The sequence below is a fragment of the Gavia stellata genome, chromosome 11, assembly GCF_030936135.1.
Source record: "Gavia stellata isolate bGavSte3 chromosome 11, bGavSte3.hap2, whole genome shotgun sequence".
NCBI classification, from domain to species: Eukaryota; Metazoa; Chordata; class Aves; order Gaviiformes; family Gaviidae; genus Gavia; species Gavia stellata.
In genome coordinates this window covers 16018884-16036678 of record NC_082604.1, presented here as the reverse complement: position 1 = coordinate 16036678, position 17795 = coordinate 16018884, and the positions used below count along the sequence as shown (strand labels likewise).

The following is a 17795-nucleotide window of genomic DNA, read 5'->3' as shown; positions in this document are numbered from 1 at the left end:
AACACAGAAATTAAACGCCAGCACTTCCGAAAAAACACTACCCCAAGCCCAGTCCGACAGAGGAATGTCGGACTCTGTTCCTTCCAAGCAACACTGCCTCAGGGGGGATACAGGGATGGGGATGCAGCGGTGGGTACCCTCAAACACCCTGGCCCCAGGGAGGGAGGTGATCAGATTATGTTACCTACAGCCACGCAGAGCTCCTGAAGATGCAGAGGAGCCCGAGTAAAACAGCCCTGCCAAAAATCCAGCTGCCTCTACCCAGGCCTCGGGAACCTGGCTCCAGCCCCTGGCTGGAAAGGATGAGTCTGTTTTCGAGATATCCCTAAAAATAAAGCAAGGCTGAGTAACGGCACAAGTCCGCTCACCGCACCCACAGCGGAGAGGGAGCCGCTCCCAGAGGTGAGCACACAGGAGCTTGCCCCAGGCTACATGCAAGGGGGGGGCCGGGGTGGGGGGGGGCAGGCAGGGAAGGGGAGCTGCTGCCTGGGGTGCGAGATCTTGGGACAGACGCACAGACACGCTCTGCACATCTGGAGGGGAGAGGCAGCTCCCAGAGAGAGCATGGGGATGTTATTGAGGGTGAGATAAGTGTTTTGCAAAGGGAGGCTGCTCTGCATAGCTGGGAGCTCGCACGGTACTGGATGGAGTGGAGCAAGCCTCGCGCCATAGGAAAGCTCCAGGGTCCAGCAGTGCTCTGGGGACCTTCCCCAGCTCCAGCCACGCTGGCCAGAGAAAGGCTGAACCCCGCAGACCAAGCTCGGGACAGCATGGAGTCACTGCTGTGTCCCTATGCCTCTAAGGGGATGATGGAACCCAAGGATGGGCACCTGCCAGACCCTGTGCCCCCATGAAATGGGGCTGGCAGCGAAACCTGGGGTCATGGCTGTGCTAGGGGGATGGCTCCTTCCCCCAGAGTCCCCAGCCCTCCTTGCCATCTCTTCTGCCTGCACAAACGTGGTTTTCCGATTCCTCACTAAAGGCAGTGGCCAAACAGTGCTGCGTGGAGAAAAGGAAGAGCACATGGTGGTGCCCCGCAGCCCAGCCACTGCTGGCAGTCACAGCCCAGGAGGGAGGTGCCCTTGCACCCAAGTCCCGGCACTTTCCATAGGCCTTTCTCCACATGCTGTTGAGCCTGCAGGAGGGATGGAGGTCCTGTGGCAAGTTGTCCCAGCTAGCGTTACCCTTGCGCTTTGACGTAACCCTGGCTGGGGCTCCTAGAGGCTGGCAGGGCCAGGAATGGGCAACCCTTGGCCACGCTGAGCCACTTGCATTTTATGCAGTCTGGGTTCCCAGCCAGGGCTCCTGTCTGTCCTGTGACCTCTTGCACAAGCCCCGGTCCCCACCCTGCCCCAAGCTCAGTCCCAAAATGCCACCAGCCAGGGAGGTCCCGGGAGCCCCAGAACAGCAGCGTCACCCGTTTTTGGGGAGGTCAGCCTTGCTCCTGGACATGGGACAGTCCCAGGTCTGTCCATGCTGGCACACCTCCAGCACATCCCCACAGCCGGGGTGGCGGATGCAGCAAAGCCAAGCGGCTCTGAATCACCAAGGGACTCAAGACTGCTTGGAAAAATTCATGTAATCGCTAAAATTAGCAGCTTGCAGGCTTGGCCGGGAGAGCGCATTGCTCATCTGCCAAACAGCTGAGCACGCTCACCCACGCCGCAGGGCTGCACAGCCCAGCAGCCTCGGCTCCCCCCAGCCCCTGCTCCTCGCACACCTCCAGCTCCTGCCTGACTTCACACCCCTGGGAGGGACAGGACGTCCCCAGGCCCTGCTGCTCCCCGCAGGGCTGCGACACCCCCCCGCCATTACTTTGAACTGCTGCAAGCTGCCCAGCACACTATGAGAAACCCCTGTGGTGGCCCCCGGCGCTCGCAGAGACCGGCTGGCCCAGGGCATTGGGCCAAACTCTGCTCTGCTGAAGCGGAGGAGGGTGGAGGATTGGGCTAGGGGCCAAGGGAGGGGGTCCCCCGGTGCTCCAGCGCAGAGGGACACCTCCGGGCCTGAGCCGTGCAGCAGGACACGTAGGTTCGAGGCACAGCTGAGGGGTGAAAGAAGGTGCATTAGTCCCGCGGGGACCGGTGTTGGGGCCCCCACCACCCATTAGGGGGGCACCAGCAGTCCCTTCCCCACCACACGCCTACCCTAACCCTTCGAGAAGCCCAAACCAGAGGGCTCCTCCATAGGGCCAAGCAGTCCAGCCCCTGTGGCATTTTCAGCTCCCTGCTTGAGGAATGCAGGGCCAGGGCTGCCTCGCTGGAGGCGGGTGCATGTTCTGCTTCCCTGGGGAAGTGCATGCGCAGGGTAGGAGCTTTGGGAAGGAGCAGCAGCCATGGTCCCTCCAGGATGGGCAGCAGGGATGGCCATCAGGCTAACCGCCATCCAAGCACCAGTACGAGACCCACCACAACCCTCCAGGAGCTCACAGAAAATGGCATTTAGGATCTCGAGCGCCAGCGGGGCTTGCCTGGCCAGCAGGACCATCTTCTCTAGGCTCGGCCCTGGCCTGAGCCCTGAGCGAGAGCAGTAGCACGCAGGGCTTGGCACTGGCTCAGGGCAGGGCTAGGCTGGAAGGAATGTGGGGCTCACGGCCAAGTCCGCCTGGAGAGATAATCCAAAGCGGAAAGAGCTTGTCCGGTGGGCGCTGCAAGAGCAGGGAAGGACCGGCTGGAGTGGGAGGCGATGATGGGGGGGCTGTCCCTGCTCTCGCACTGCGAGGTGTTTGCTGGACCAGCTTCGCCCCGTTTTCCATCTCCGTAAAGCCATCCCTGGCACGAGGGAGTGCCCCAAGGACCCCCTTCCCAACATCCCAAGGGCGAAGGGGCCCCATCTTCCCCCAGTGCCCAGGGGAAGCTGGCAGAGGAGTGCACAGCAGGCTGTGGAGCTGCTGCCAGCCGTCGCTGGCTCTCTGCCCTGGGCTTTTTTCATCTAGAGAGACACAAAGGCACAGCTGGAAGCCTGGCACATTGAAGAGAAATACAACAGTCCTATAGCAACAATTGCACACGAGGGGCCGAGCCCAGTGGTGAGATGCCTCCGGGTGCCGCTGGAGCAGCGGACCCCCACCCCACAATGAAGCAGGACTCACCCCCCATGGCCCAGGCAAGAGGCTTTGCCCAGGCTCATGTGCCCATGAACACCCAGGAGGGAAGGGGATGTGAACCCAGATGCCAACTAGGAAAATGGAGGCATAACACCTCTGGACAAAGCAGGGGCAAAGCAGGAGCTTCAGGCCTCCTGATCACTTTGAGAGTGTGTAAACACCCGCAACCCCAGCCTTGTCCCACGGGTACATGCCTTTGGCTGCATCTCCTCCCAGCTATTCCGTCATCCCTAGGAAACGCTGTGCTCCAGTATCGCAGCTGCTGAATCAGCTTCCCCAGGCGATGTGTGCTGGTCAGAGGCCTGGAGGAGACACAGCCAATGCTCCGTAGCATCAGCCAGAGGCTCCCAGAGCTCCTGCCTCACAGCCAGTGGTTGCACACACTCCTGGGCATCTTCTCCAAGCACATCTGCCATCGCTTGGCTTCTTTTTGCCACCGGGAGAGGGAGGATTCGAGGTGCAGGCTCCAATCTTGCTGCTACACGCTGGGGCTGAGCTGCATTTAGTAGGCACCCACCTGAGCTCACTCCCCTCTGCAAGCAGCGAAGGCCCTCCAGCAGCTACTGGTCTCATGGGGCAGAGGTGACACGGATGGGCAGAGGTGACACGGATGGGCAGAGGTGACACTGATGGGCAGAGGGGTGCTGGTGGCTTGGAAGGGTCCTACAGCAGCCAGGAAACAGGCAGAGAGCTACCAGCACTTACAGCAGCAGTTAATTCCCTCTTCGACACCCCGCTCTTCAGGGACTCTGTGCATCCAAGTCCCAACAAGCAAAGGAGAATGGCACCTGCAGTGACATTGGGCTAGACACACGCCGTGTACTCCCATGGTCCGGCACAGGGGGTAAGAGCTCCCACTGCTCCAGGATTTCCTAAAGCAGAGAGAGCAGGAGCAACCGCCACAGAAAACAAGTGTTTGAGGGAACCGAGCGAGTTACAGAAGACCCTTGGCTAGGCTGCCTTGGTAATATACCCCATGTGCTCCCAACTCGGATGCATTCCTGAAGGCCGCTCCTGGACGCGGAGGTCTGGTTAACATGCAGGACTGTTAACCATGACTCTGCATCCCGTACAGGAGCCAAGGGTGTGGAGCCAGTCCCCTCAGCCACTGAGTGCAGACATGCTTTGCATCCACCCTTTCCCCAGAAGCAGGGACCCCCCGGACCAGGGATCAGATACCTCCAACCTTTTTCCAGCCCACCGTCCCCCTAAGCCCAGCCTGGGGGCGAAGGTTGGGCAGTAGATCATGGAGGTGTGGGCTGCGGGGACTGGGAAAATCCTTGCCAATACACTGGCGATGGCAAGCCATCGGTGCCTTGAGATGGCAGCAAGGCAATGCTGCCCAGAGAGAGGCTCTGAGGTGCAGCTGCACTTTTCCCTGAGGAGCCCTCCCTGCTGCCTCCCCACCTGCCACAGCCGCCATCACGCTGACCTGGAAGACCGTCCCTTCTCCAGGCGAAACGGAGATGGGATATAAACAAGCATGTCCTTGGATCTCCCAGGCCAGGGAGTTTTACAGGAAAGGCTGAGCTCCGCTGGGCAACAAGAAATGAATCAGAGGCAGCTCAAAACAGGACACCTCAGAGGAACAGTTAGTAAAACACCCCAGGCCCTTATTGCTCCAGCCTTTTGTTGTCTGCTGACTTCACTTCCCCGTGTCTGGCTCAAGCACGGGGAAAGCCCGATGACAGCATGTTAAGACGAATCATCCTCCTCTGAGCACTTGACTGTACACAGCCGCGTGCCAAAGCCCCCACGTGCCAGAGCTCAATGGCTGCAGAAAGGGAGCCAAAGGAGCAGCACAGAGACCCAGCTGGCCCCACTGCAGGGCTGGGGCAGCCAAAGGAGGGTTCAGAAAGATGGCAGCTGCTGCTAACCCGCTGGTCTTCCAGAGGTTGGGCATTAGGGTGTCGTACGCCCATATGGCAATTGTTGCTTTTTTTTTTTTTTTAGAAATCGGACAGTGTGCATCTGAGTGCCTGTAGCCACGAGCGCACTTCTTCAGTGCCTCACCGAGGCAAACAATAACCAGCACGGTTTGTAAAACAATTTCCTTGTTAGTCCAGAATATACTTATCTCCTGCCTGCTGTGAGCAGATGTTGTGTGGCACCGGTACGACGGCACTGGAGCTGGAACAACATTAAGTGGTCATTACAGTTGTCCAACCAAGAACCTAAAGTTGTAACAACTGTCTTCTTTTAAGCACTAGCATATAATAAGCCAGAACCACCACCAAGAAAGCTTCATGTTGGCTTTGTGCTTCTCTTAAATATATTGCAATAAATATTCAGGTGCTTCTGTTTATGAATCCAGTCTCAGTTTGCTTCGCACCAGCTGTAGTGACTTGCATTTCTCCTCCTTTAGAGACAGCTCTACCTACCATTTAGCCAGGCTTGCTAAATTTCGTTAAACCTCACCTGCAAGACGATGGTTATTTAACACCATAGAAGCACACTGCCTCTTTTCACAGCCTGGAAGAGGAATTCAAATCTAGCAGCAGAGCACCCTGAAACAAAGCAGTCTGTAGTTTATTCTCATTGCCTAGAGTAGTACACAGCAGGGAACAAGCCACAAACCTGCAGCAAATGCAAACTTGTCTTCAGCTCAGGCTTGTAAAGTGCCATTCTAAGGCCATCCAGAAAAGACCCCAATACTTAGAAAGTCAGTAAGACTACAAAAGGACTCCTAGAGCACAGGATCTCCTGCCCAAGGAGCCAGGGAACGACATCCAGAGGCTCTTTAATCCAGCCCTAGCTTTTGATCACAACATCAGAGCTTTTAAGAACAAGCTAAGTCACATCATTAAGATAAAAGCCAATAGTTAAATCCAAGAGCTACCAAAGCACATGCAGTCTGACAGCTACCAGTCTACTTACAAACTAAGATACTATCATTCATAATATTAAAAAAAACATTTCAGTACGAAGACCAAAACCCACGCTATTGCCTCGTAGTTGTCTTTGCATATCAACACTTGAAAGGGCTGGAAGTCAGGAAGTAATACTGTGGAATAAGAAAAAGTACTGAGACTGAATATGACTAAACATGCTACTGCATAGTGCAATTTGACAGAGATGAGTATGTTCCCCAGCCAACTTCAAAAAAAGGTGGTGACACTTCAGGGCCCTCAGATCAGGCAGGCTCCCTGCCACTTTGCTGCACGCCTATGTTTTGCTAGCCAAGCCCAGGAGAGACCAACCCCTTCTCTCCCAGCTGAGTCAAGAGCAGCTCTCAAACCAACTATGCTCCTTTGGAGCCAAGTCCTGGGCATCTGCCCGTCACTCCGGTTTCAACACTCGCCACATCATGCAGCAAGTAACACCCTGCTTTTCAGACCACTGGTCAAAGTTTAAGGATGAAAGTCTTTACTTAAAATTCAGATTTGTCATAATGTTACAAAGTTTCCAACAAAACAAACAACATCAAGATTATACTTCCTAGCCCAGCGTCTTACTTATCGTCCTCTGGTTAAGCTAGAGGAAAAGCACTGTTAGCTTTAAATGGTACCCCCTCCTCCTGCCGTGTCCTGGAAAAGGGCTGAGGACAGTAAGCAAAAACCAAGACATTTGCATCATATCATTATGCCCTCATCTCCATTTTCAAAAGGTCTTTTCCAGCATCTCCTCCCAAAAATATTGTTTCTTTTCTCAATAAGGAGACAAAACACTGCAGGCAGCATAAAGCATAATAACATTTGGAGTACTACAGGCAACCTTTAAAGCATGGTTAAAGTCGTATTCCTATGTAGACTTCCCTACGCTGATGCCACTTCCATCTGAGCAGCGTGAGCATGACAGCAGGCAGTGGTGTCTGGCAGGGACAGGGCTGCAGTCCAAAGCAGGAAACTAGTAGCACACACGTAGAGGTGACCACAGATTCTCTTTCAGCTCTCCCTCTGGGCTCATGCACCAAGTGCTGTAGCAACGTACAGTGATTACAATCACTTTTCGCAAACACTGTAAGGTACATAAAAGTGCATTTTCATTATGCTGTAAAAGCAAGGTCTTTATGATTCTTGCTATGAAGATTTGTAATCCATATCTGAATCAAATGTGAACTGCCCCGATGCTCAAAATGCATCCAAAACAGTGCTTCTAATCCTCTCGTTGGCTGGTATTCTCTAACTTCTTAAAAATTCTATCAGAACTACAGGCTGAGCAGGAATATTTCTGGAGTGCAAGAGCTGCCTTGTTTTACCCATCACATACAGACTGAGCACAATGGTTACAGCCTGGAGTGATACAATGAAAGTGTGAAGGCACAAGAACAGCTGACAATAAGCAATTCTGGTATTAAAATAGAGCTTAGCACTCCTGCGGGCTGGCAGCTCATCCCACCAAGCAAGAGTAGTTAAATCCGTTCCTCTGACACTGCTGGTTTCTACTATGGCACTGGGAGAAGCTTGGGTTGGAACATTTGAGAAGTGAAACATAGGCCGTCCAACATCTTGAACATGCGAGTAGGTAAAACCTGCAGTTGCAAGAGGAATAGATGTGGGTGTGCTGGTATCCATGTCGGATGCCACTGTTACATTAGTCTGGCAAGACGATGTCAAGTGCTCTGTCACAAGAGAAGTCGAAGCCTGGGAATAAGTGGAGCTGAACATTTGGTATGTAATGGCTGTGGTTGGCAGGCACTTCAGGTGATTATCCGTTAGAGCCACAAGAGAAATATTCTGTAGTGCCAGCGGGCTGGCACACATTAGAGATGGCACATTTTTAACTATCTCCATGCTCTTTTGGAGCCACTCTTGGAAGCCAAGAATTTGGCAATCACATTTCCAAGGGTTGTCGTCAAGGAAGACTTCTTGCAGCGCAGGTAAAGCAGTGAAGAAATCTCCAGGAAGAGACTGCAGCTTAGTACTATTGAGGTAAACCTTCTGAAGGTGCTTGAGATTATGAAAGAGGTTTCTAGGAAGAGCCTCAAGCCTCGAATCAAAAAGGGAGATGTTCTGCAGTTTCTGAAGGCTCAGGAAGATGCCCTCTGGCAGACTGGAAATATTATTTGTATGCAGAGAAAGGCCCCGCAGTTCATTCAGACCACTGAATACGTTCTCAGGAAGAACACTAAGCTCTGGATTAAAACTCAGCACAAGAAACTCTAAATTTGTCAAGTTACTGAACACAAAATCTGGTATTGTTGAGAGCTTTGTGTCATACAGCCACAGGCTACCAAGATGCCTCATTTCTCCAAACAACACTTCTGGAAGAGACTTCAGTGGGTTCCTGTACAAGGTCAATTTAGACAGGTCATGCAAGTGCAGAAAGAGCCCAGGAGGCAAAACCTCAAGCTTGTTTCTGGAGAGCGTTAGGCTTCTCAGTTTATGAAGACAATGAAATGCATCAGGGGCGATGGACTGGATGTTATTGGAATGCAGGAAGAGTTCCAGCAGCTCCTTCAGGCTATCAAACATACCAGACTCTATTGAAGACAGCCTGTTAAAATACAGCATCAGCTTTTCAAGCTTGGTTAATGCACTAAATATATTTCTAGGCAGTGCTGCCAAATAATTTCTTGACAAGTTCAGTACTTTGAGTTTGGCAAGTTTCTTCAGCACGCCACTAGGAAGTGCTGTTAGTTGGTTTTTGTTCAAGAAAAGCTCTTCCAAACTAGCTAGTTTGTCAAACAGATTTTCTTCAATGGATTTCAACCTGTTATTTTCAAGGATCAATTGCTGAAGCTGTACCATGTCATCAAACACTGCTGGGGGAAGTTCGACCAGCTTATTATCTAGCAGCTTGAGGGCTTTTAGCCTTCTCAAGCCTTTAAAAGCCATTGGCGAAACCAGAGAGATGTTGTTTGAAGACAAGATGAGATGCTGCAGTTCCACCATCCCAGAAAAAACATCCTGCAAGTATGTTACGTTAGTGTCCGTTATGTGAATTCCTGTCATGTTGCAAGGCAGATTTAATGATTCCAGGTCTTTTATGTGGGGACCAGAGCAATGAATTGCATTTTTTGACGAGCACTCACATTTCTCAGGACAAACAGATGCATCCAACTGGAAGAAAAGCTTGATCATCACTGACAAACAAAACACCAACATCCTTGTTGAGGTGCCAGGAACATCAGCTGTTACAAAGATAAGAGAAAGTCAGGGTTTGAGCACAGGTTGTTAATAACTTAGCAGCCAACAAAGTTGTGCGAATATATCATAAAATCTGCAAACGTGTGTTTGAAAGCAAACTTCAAGATCTCTATTATGGTTGACTGCAAATATTTCTAAGGTGCTGTGCTTACACTGAGAAGTACAGATAAAGCTCTTTTGTAAATCAAGTATTCCTTGTATTTGTACTAGTCAAGGATAATAAAAGCATATGAAAATCATGATAAAACTAAGTAGTCATAAGGCATGTATTTATTTGAACAAAAAAGCAGTATACTAAGTTACACACAGAAAATCTTAAAAAAATTATCAAAAGGTCCTGCACCCACAATATTTTTTTATTAAAGGTTACCTGAGGTTTAAAAATAATGTTTAGCCTGCAAAAATAGATAATGGAGGTAAAAAGGGTGTCCTATATTTTAAAGTGGCCAAAAGCAAAACAGCACACAGGTCTGTTAAATCATCTCTCAGTATTTTCAAGTGATCACTTCTTGGAACAGCCCAAGAACACACAAGAAGCAACAGGCTATTTTTGACATAGCCTGAAATAACAAACAAGAGCTCATGCAGCACAGGACAGTAGTGAGCCTCTGATAACCAACGAGTCTCATTTCAACAGCTTACACAATACTAAGTTATCAGTGGTATTAAAAATACAATGAAATGAGAGGAAAGAAGTGCCACGAAGTTAGCTAGAAAGCTGTAGCAATAAAGGTAGATCTGCATGAAACATACCACAAAGTTGGAAAGCAGTATAGATTTCCAAACGAAAAAAGGAACAGGAAAGCAATCATTGTAGCTATAATGATAATATTTAAAAGAACAAGTCAAACAGAAATCCACAGTTTAGAAATACTTCCTTAGTGAAATCAACAAGTCCAAGCGATTCAGAAAGCTGAAGTCAAGCACCTGGCTGATCAGCAGGAGAAGCAGCAGCTAGGGCTGCTGGAATAGCTGGGGAAGTTCTGCAGACCTAACTGGCATATCTAACACAGTGTCAGTCTCCAGCACCGAGAACACCGGGGGAGAGGAAGGCTCCATCCTAACATACCCTTTTCCAGGGGCAAGGATGAAGCTCTCCCATACCAAGCCCACAAACAGACATGGGTACAAACCCTATCACTTAAAAAGGAGTAAATCAGGTGGGATAGCAATTCTCACATGCATGAACTGCTGACAAGAACGTACCACCATGGATCAAAACCAGCTGCTGCATCAAAAAAACCAAAAGGGAGTACTTTTTTTTTTAAAAAAAAGTTATTAATTTCAGAGTACTGAAGACTGGTAAAATCTGCATCCCTTCCTTGGGAAGGGAAGGACATGGCACATAGTGGTATCAACTACCAGCTACCAGCAACACGGTGCCGCACAGCGAGCTCTCACTGGGCTTTCTACAACTCTTTGAATGAGACCGTAAGTCACTAAAAAAAGGCCTTGAGATTTTACCCTTCCAAAGGACTTTTCTGTGTCAAACAAGAATCTTTCAGAGAATCTCACCCTCCTAGCAATCCCCCCACTCCAAAACAGACCATCTCACATAAATCAATGATGCCTTCACCTCAATAAACTCGTAAGCCAGCCCAGCCCTGGTCCCACCTAGCCCCACCTCAGCACGCTGATGAGGAGCACATCCCTGTGCACCCAGGGCAAGCACCTGAGCCCACAGCACGCAGCACGCAGAGCAGGCAGCCGGTGAGCCGCTTCTGGGTGGTGCACGAGGGCAACCCCCCATGTGGGACAGAAACGCACCAAGAAATTTCTGTTTCAAACCCTGACCGGCATCTCAACCTGCACCAACTCAACCCAAGACCACGGCAGAACTACAGGATTCAGCAAGACAAGAGAAGTAAGGATGTAGAGAAACAAATGGGGAAAAAAAACCTGCAGACTGCAGACGCAGGTCCCTCAGAGGGCACGACTGCAGGCCAGAGTCTGTAACATAAGAAACAGGCTAACGCTAGTCTGTAGACTGGGGATGTCCATTGTCCTGGTCTCATAACAGAAGATAAGAGAGTATTCAATGACACAAGGTTAGACACTCAGAAGCGCTAGAAGACATACGTTTTCACAAACAGACAATGGAATGGTAGAAATTCTTTGCAAGAGATTAAGGCCACAAGTGTATGACTGGCACAGGAACTGGATAATCCTATGAATCTCAAACATCTAGAGCTGCTAATGGTATTTTTTGAAGAAATATTTAAACTTCCACAATTGAAGATTTTAATAGTAGAGAATACAGTAAGATCCACATAAAGGTCATATTTATACATTCCCATGTATTAAAATTTTCTCAAACCCTCATGTGAGGCACCTGCCATTCCAGAAAGGACACCAGCCTGGCTGGTCATTTACCACGTTCTCATCTACTGCCTCTTTCCCTTTCTACCACTCCTTTAATGTTTCTCAAGACTATGAAAGGATGCCAGAAGCAATGCATTAATACTGTTAGTATATTAAAAGTCACAAATCAGTTTTGTACTTAGTTTCATAGAATACTGAGCACACGTATAATTTACTATGGTGCTTAACTTTCTTACTTTCTTGCAAGTTTCTAAATGCACATGAGCATGAAGAAGGAATTTTGAACAGTACCTTAGAAACTTATCTGCTTTTTAGAGGAACTTACTAGGAGCATAGCAGGCAATCAGGCTTCACCATGATTCTGCACTTTAAATGGGAAGTAAAACAGCAAAACGCATCCTCTAGATAACACTTCCACCCATATGTGCGTAACTACTGTGAAAGGCCAAAGGATATTTTAAGCTTCAGAGCAGATTTTGCCTACATTTAGTTCTGTAAGCAACCAGCTTCCATAGGTTGTATGCAACACCAAAAGTAGAACTTGAGACCACTCACGAAACAGGAGAAAGTTTGAAGTCACACATGCAGCAGCACAAAAAACACTTGTAGCTTCTTTCACAGTGGTATTACAGTATGTGCTTCAACCAACTCAATGCAAATCTGGCTGGAGTTAGAAATCTGTATTTCAGCACAAATTATGATCAGAAAGAAATTTCAAATTTGTTAGACACTAAGCTTCACTGTGGTCTGCTACACAGGGGCATTAGGTTTTGAAGGAGTGGACACACCTACTATAAACAACCAAGTGACTGATATGTACCTTCACAAGGCTGTTCTTTTACTTTCTTGCAGGATTGGAGTCAAAGCAATTTGGGTAAGGAATGAAGACTTTTCTACTTAACCCTTTGGCTAAACAATCCAGGGTTGACCCATCTGGCTTCTATTTTTCCTCCAAGTCTTCTGTAGTCACAGGCCAACAAAACCGAAAGCCTGAAAGATTCTGAAGAGAGAAGAGCTTTAAGTTTTCAAAATATTAACTTGAAATTAAAAGATTAAGTTTTTGTAATGAAGTAATAACCAGGTATTTCAAACACCTTATCTTCAAGTTTAAAATAATATGCTCTGTTAATGAATGTTTAAACAGAAGGTGAGCCACAGGATAGAAGAGATGTCTTCATTTCTGTGTGATTTTTCTGAAGGTGACTGCGACAACAGCTCACAATCAGAAACATCTACCCAAGAGCCTTTTCAAGATAATACCTCCCCACACGTCAAAGAACAGAAGGAACATCTGGATAACAAGCTGCTATCACATGTACAAGGTCTGGCTTTAAATGGCTCTCATAAGCCACCAGACAAAAGTACGGTCAATATTATGCTACTGCAGAACAGCAGCGCTACCGTATGCACTGCTAACACATGGCATGCATACCTCTCCACCCCCATCTTCAAAAATAGAGGCACTGAGCAAGATACCCATGACATCAGTGGGAGTAAGTCTGTATTCTTCAACAAGCTTTGGATCTAATTGTATAAAGATTAATTAAAAACAATTTCATGAAACTAATGAAAAGAGTTAAAATATCTGTTCATTTTAATTTTATTTTCAAAGAGCTTCAGTCACAAAAATGATTTACAAGTCTATTTACAATTCTATTGTACAGTTATTTATGTATGCCTCTTGACAACAGGGTACCATTTAGAGCAGCAATACATATTTTAAATACAAAGATGTAGTATCATTTCAGATTTAAAAATAAAAAGGAAGCTGAGCTTCTAGAGAGCGCTGTAACGATGAGCCTTTTAATCTGTGTTAGGCTTGAGGAATTCATGACAAACCAAGTAGTTTCTGGTTCACATAATTATCAAACAAGCTGCAATTTGTTGAAAATAGCTTTAAAAACCTGAAGCTTTACTGTATAAAATCAACATATTCAAGACTCTAAAAATTGTCAAAAACCCACAGCTTTCCCTTAGACATACAAAAACCTAAGTTTACAATTCAGAATTTCATGGGAGAAATCCTACAGAACTTTAGCTCTCTCATTTTGTGATGACCAACATAAGCATTAAAAATTTGCAGCATAAAAAGGACTCCACATCTGCTTAGTTTTATACTGTATACACATATACAGTACAGGATTATTTACCCAATTTGGGATGACTGTTCAGCACAACCTTCATGAAGAAAAAAAATAAATAAAAATCCAACAACTTTTTAAAAGTGCAACAGTAAGAGTTTCCAATTTAAAGTTACAATGAATATGGACAGTCGGTTCTGTGGGTGTTTTAGGCGCTTCTACTCAAGCATTATTCGCAGCATTTTCTTTACAGTAGATTTAATTCTATAGTACATGAAACTAGAGTTACTGCTAATTGAATCTGAAGGGAAGAGGAAAAAACCCCACCTTTAAAAATAACCCTGAGGGATATACATTTTAATGATCTTGCAATTTATTTCTAAAAAGTGACATTTATTCTTTAGCAATTGCTTTTCTGGGTAGACCAGTCCTTTAAGTATGTGCATAAATAATATTTAAAAATCAGTAATATTTACAAATCCTAATACATCAAAGTAAAATACGTACAGATTAAAGTCTGCATACACAAATAATTTAATAATAAATCAAACTCCTCAACGTAAGGCCAAAATATACAGCAGGAAGAAAATGTCTACCAAGTATCTAGTGGAGATCACTAAATCAGTCTGTTCACCTGAATTTAGACTTCCAAGATGAACATTAGAAGAGATTCTTTTCACTACAAACTGAACTTCATCTTACTTCAAAGCAGAAACTGAATATGCTAGCGCAGATCTAGTTTGCTGCATTTCTGAAAACCAGAAAAACTAAACTGCTTGAAATGAGAAAAATTATAGGTGGCCAAACTCAGCTCTTGGGCAGGAAGGCATAAATCCCAATAATTACAGAAGATGCAAAAGCCTATTTTGTGGCTGAACTTGCAACAACAAGAAGGATTCTCAGAAAAGCTGATTTATTATTCCTGACTAAGCGTCAGAAGCAAATAGGTCAGAGCTCAAGCATGCAACCTCAAGAACATTTACTAACTCTGAACGCATACCTTGAGGAAACTAACTCCCATTTGCAAAATATTCAAGTTTAAATAGGCTCATGACCCATTAGTCACTCAAGTGGAGACACTTGGCAATATCAGTTTTAGTAGGAGTTCCCTAAAATGTTCTCCGAAGACAAGCCCACTTTAATAAGCTGTTTCCTACTCAATTTCTAGATAAGTCTAATAAACTAGCGTATGATTGAAAGTCTAGCTTCAGAAACCAAACAAGCTGAAAGAAATTATCAGTTTAGAGAAAGTATTAAGCAAAAGCATATAAGAGGGAAAGACACATATTTTCTTTCACTTTTGATGTAACAATCAAGCTAAAATGGTCAATGAAATGGAAAGCAAAAGCATATGCATTTAAGGATAAGTCACAGCTCCCAGGTCCAAGATGCATAGCTTCAGAACGTTTTCCAACCAAAATATTACTTTTTGTTAAATTTGAATACTACTTACGCAGCTAAGAATTATTCTTCAATTATTCCACGCTACAAAGATTTTGTAAAATCAACATTGACAGAAATTAGCCAACCGACTCAAGTTCATGATTAATAAATTTATCCAAGTCCACAATTGCAGACCCCTTAAAAGCTACTGATGTTGTTCGATGTTTATGACCCTCAGAAGCCAGGATAATAAGACTTTTACATTGCTCTGTTGAATGAATGTTAAGAAAACCACTTCCCCCTTCCTCCTGCTCCACCCTTCAAAAAACAACAAAAAAAGAAAAATCAGGAAAACAGTTGACAGCTGGACTAGAGGATAGTACACTATATGCGTACTATTTATGAGGAGTGAGTGGTAATAACTTAAGCCCCCAAGTTCTAGGAAAAAGTCTTCCAAACCATTTAGCACCCCATCGGCACACTACGTTCAACACTGCAGAAACCATAACATGAGCAGTGGGGGACACTGTCCATACTGCCTTACAGAACAGCACAAGGCAATTAGGCCCAACCTGAAAAAAATCCCCTTTTAACAATGCTGGAATGGAATCATCTCCACAGAAATTTAAAAAAAAAAAACCCAAAACCTCAAACTCCATCATTAGAACGCACACAATTCAAACGGATCCCAGCCGGCCAGGGAGTTTGGGGTCCTCCTTCCACGACTACTCTAAAGGACCCGACTTCCTTCTCTAAAGGATCTCTACAGAATTGTGACTTCCCCAAATCCCAGATCCTCTCCCAAAGCTTAGAGGTGTCTGAACCAGTCAGTTGCATCTGGTCAAAACAAGCTGATCAAGAGTCAGTGTTTTTATCATCTTCCCAAAGACACCAAACAAGACTTTTCTGAAAGTTGAGCAAGTTGAAGATGGTTTGGAGATAAGTAATTTGTGGTTAAAAAAAAAGAAAACAAAATTTTAAGCGTTGCATATGAAGATTATCCCTGCCTCTACATCTTTGCAGATCTCTTTTCTAGTGGTCTTGTGTTTTGACACCGCCTAATGGCAAAATAATGTATTGCTACCCCAAGTGCTTAAGCAGCATTACTGGTGATGCAAGCTTTTCTTTTTCCTTTTTTTTTTTTTTAAATAAAATCCACATAAGCCTTATAGTTCTGCAGCAAGACAGATTGTAGCTCATCTATTTTCTCTTAATTTTGTTTCATACAGCTACATATAGTGCTTAAGACGCTGGCAGACTCTTTGAAATGCATATGTTCTCAACATGCACAAATCCCAAGTGTGGGCATGTGAAAATATTCCTCCCACCCCCATTTCCCTTGCAGCAGTAACTCTGGCCTTACTACTTCAAGGTAAATAGGAAAATTATCTTAAGATTTACAAATAAAACATGGTCCACAAAGGTATAATCCAACCCTTCTGCTGGAAAAAGCAAGGTCTGTGGAGAAATGCATAGCTAAACGTAATAAAACATGAGACAGAAGAAAGTGTTAAGATTCTCCAGCCTTCCTCCTCCAAAAACTGCAGAGAGTAGCCAAATGCCTCCTCCTCTGGAGGCCACCTAAGCCCTTCCTTGGGGTTAGCTAGAAAAGAAGCTAAGAACCCACTTGAAAGCAATGTGCTTTCTTTTTAAGGACAGAGCATATTGCTTCTATAGCATTCCCAATTCCTGCTGTGGCGGACTAAAGAATTAAAACTTAAAATCCAAACTTTACACCTGGAAACACTCCTTACTAGTAGGGACAAACTTAGAGGTACACACACCAAAACTTTAGAACCGTTCTGAGGCACAAAGCTTTTTCAACAGTGAATATATATAAAAAAAAGCATGACAAGGTTATTATGTGCCTCTAGTACTACCATGAAACCATTACACCGTAGGGTTTACATGAACATGTGCCCAGGTAAGCAGGTTAGAACAATGATTAAGATACTCCAGGCAAATAAACTGAACCTGTTTTAACTGCCCTGCAGTTTAAACCTTCAAATACATCTCATTTAGGAATAATGAAATTTGAAAGAAGGTGGAAGGAAACACAATCATTTTAGTTCTGCCTAAGGTAACCTACATTTTTAAAATTTATAGCCATAAGATGTCTGGCTCTGAACTTTGCATTCAGAGAGACAAAACAGTTGGAAATATCTGCATTAGAATTCGACATTTAGTATACTGCAATTTCAAATAAAGCCTTAAAATTACATTCTGACACATGCCACCAAGATCCACTGTTATGTTACAGTGATGATTTGATATGAACCATTTTCTTGGGGTGGTACTTTCGCTTCTGTTGTTGTTCTGGGTTTTGGTGGCCATTCTGGATCAACCAGCAGTTCCTGAGCTAGATGCATATACTTGGCTTTTGGTGTCCTCTCTCTACAGCCAAACAGGGAAGAAAGGAAACAGACTCCACAGCGATCCACAGCCTCCTGCAGAAGCAAACAGATTTGAAAACTGGATTACCGTAAGAAAAAATTAATACAACTAACAATACAGTAAATCACTAGAAGAAAAACTATTATTTTAGTTTCTAATTTACTATTTCATTGTCACATTGGACCTAGAAAGCATAGTACAGGAAATTTTTCTGTCGTGTCATTTCTGCTATACTATGGTAGCAATGACATTTAAAAAACATTAAGAAAAACCAAGTATTCTGCATTATCGTAACATCTAAGGTCACCAATTTTATAGTAGTTTCAATGAACACAGGTATAACAGGCACCATTAAATGACATTACTATTGAAGAATAAAAGCCTGGTCTAGCAAAAGCAGTCAAATTCCCAGAGTCTCAA

The 17795-nt window shown here is 45.6% G+C and overlaps 2 protein-coding genes across 4 annotated transcripts in view; both read right to left on the bottom strand.

The window, feature by feature from the left end:
• Positions 1–7227: 7227 nt before the first annotated feature.
• GP5 (glycoprotein V platelet) lies at positions 7228–9978 on the bottom strand. The gene is made up of 2 exons (XM_059822854.1): positions 9909–9978; positions 7228–9182 (listed from the first exon to the last, which is right to left on the bottom strand). Exons 1-2 carry the CDS (start codon positions 9937–9939, stop codon positions 7228–7230), a joined length of 1986 nt encoding a protein of 661 aa, XP_059678837.1. The 5' UTR covers positions 9940–9978.
• Positions 9979–16640: 6662 nt separating this feature from the next.
• The window catches only part of ATP13A3 (ATPase 13A3), a 35521-nt gene continuing 34366 nt past the window's right edge, over positions 16641–17795 (bottom strand). For all 3 annotated transcript variants that reach the window (XM_059822342.1, XM_009821198.2, XM_059822343.1), the window contains one exon: positions 16641–17428. In XM_059822342.1, the coding sequence (XP_059678325.1) occupies positions 17231–17428 (198 nt within the window). In that variant the 3' untranslated portion in view covers positions 16641–17230. The remainder of the gene's footprint in view (positions 17429–17795) is intronic.

Coding starts and splice junctions, on each gene's coding strand:
- GP5 (XM_059822854.1), bottom strand. CDS start 9,939: ATGCAGATCTACCTTTATTGCTACAGCTTTC. Junction 9,183..9,908: donor CCTTTATTGCTACAGCTTTC/TAGCTAACTTCG, acceptor TTATCTTTGTAA/CAGCTGATGTTCCTGGCACC.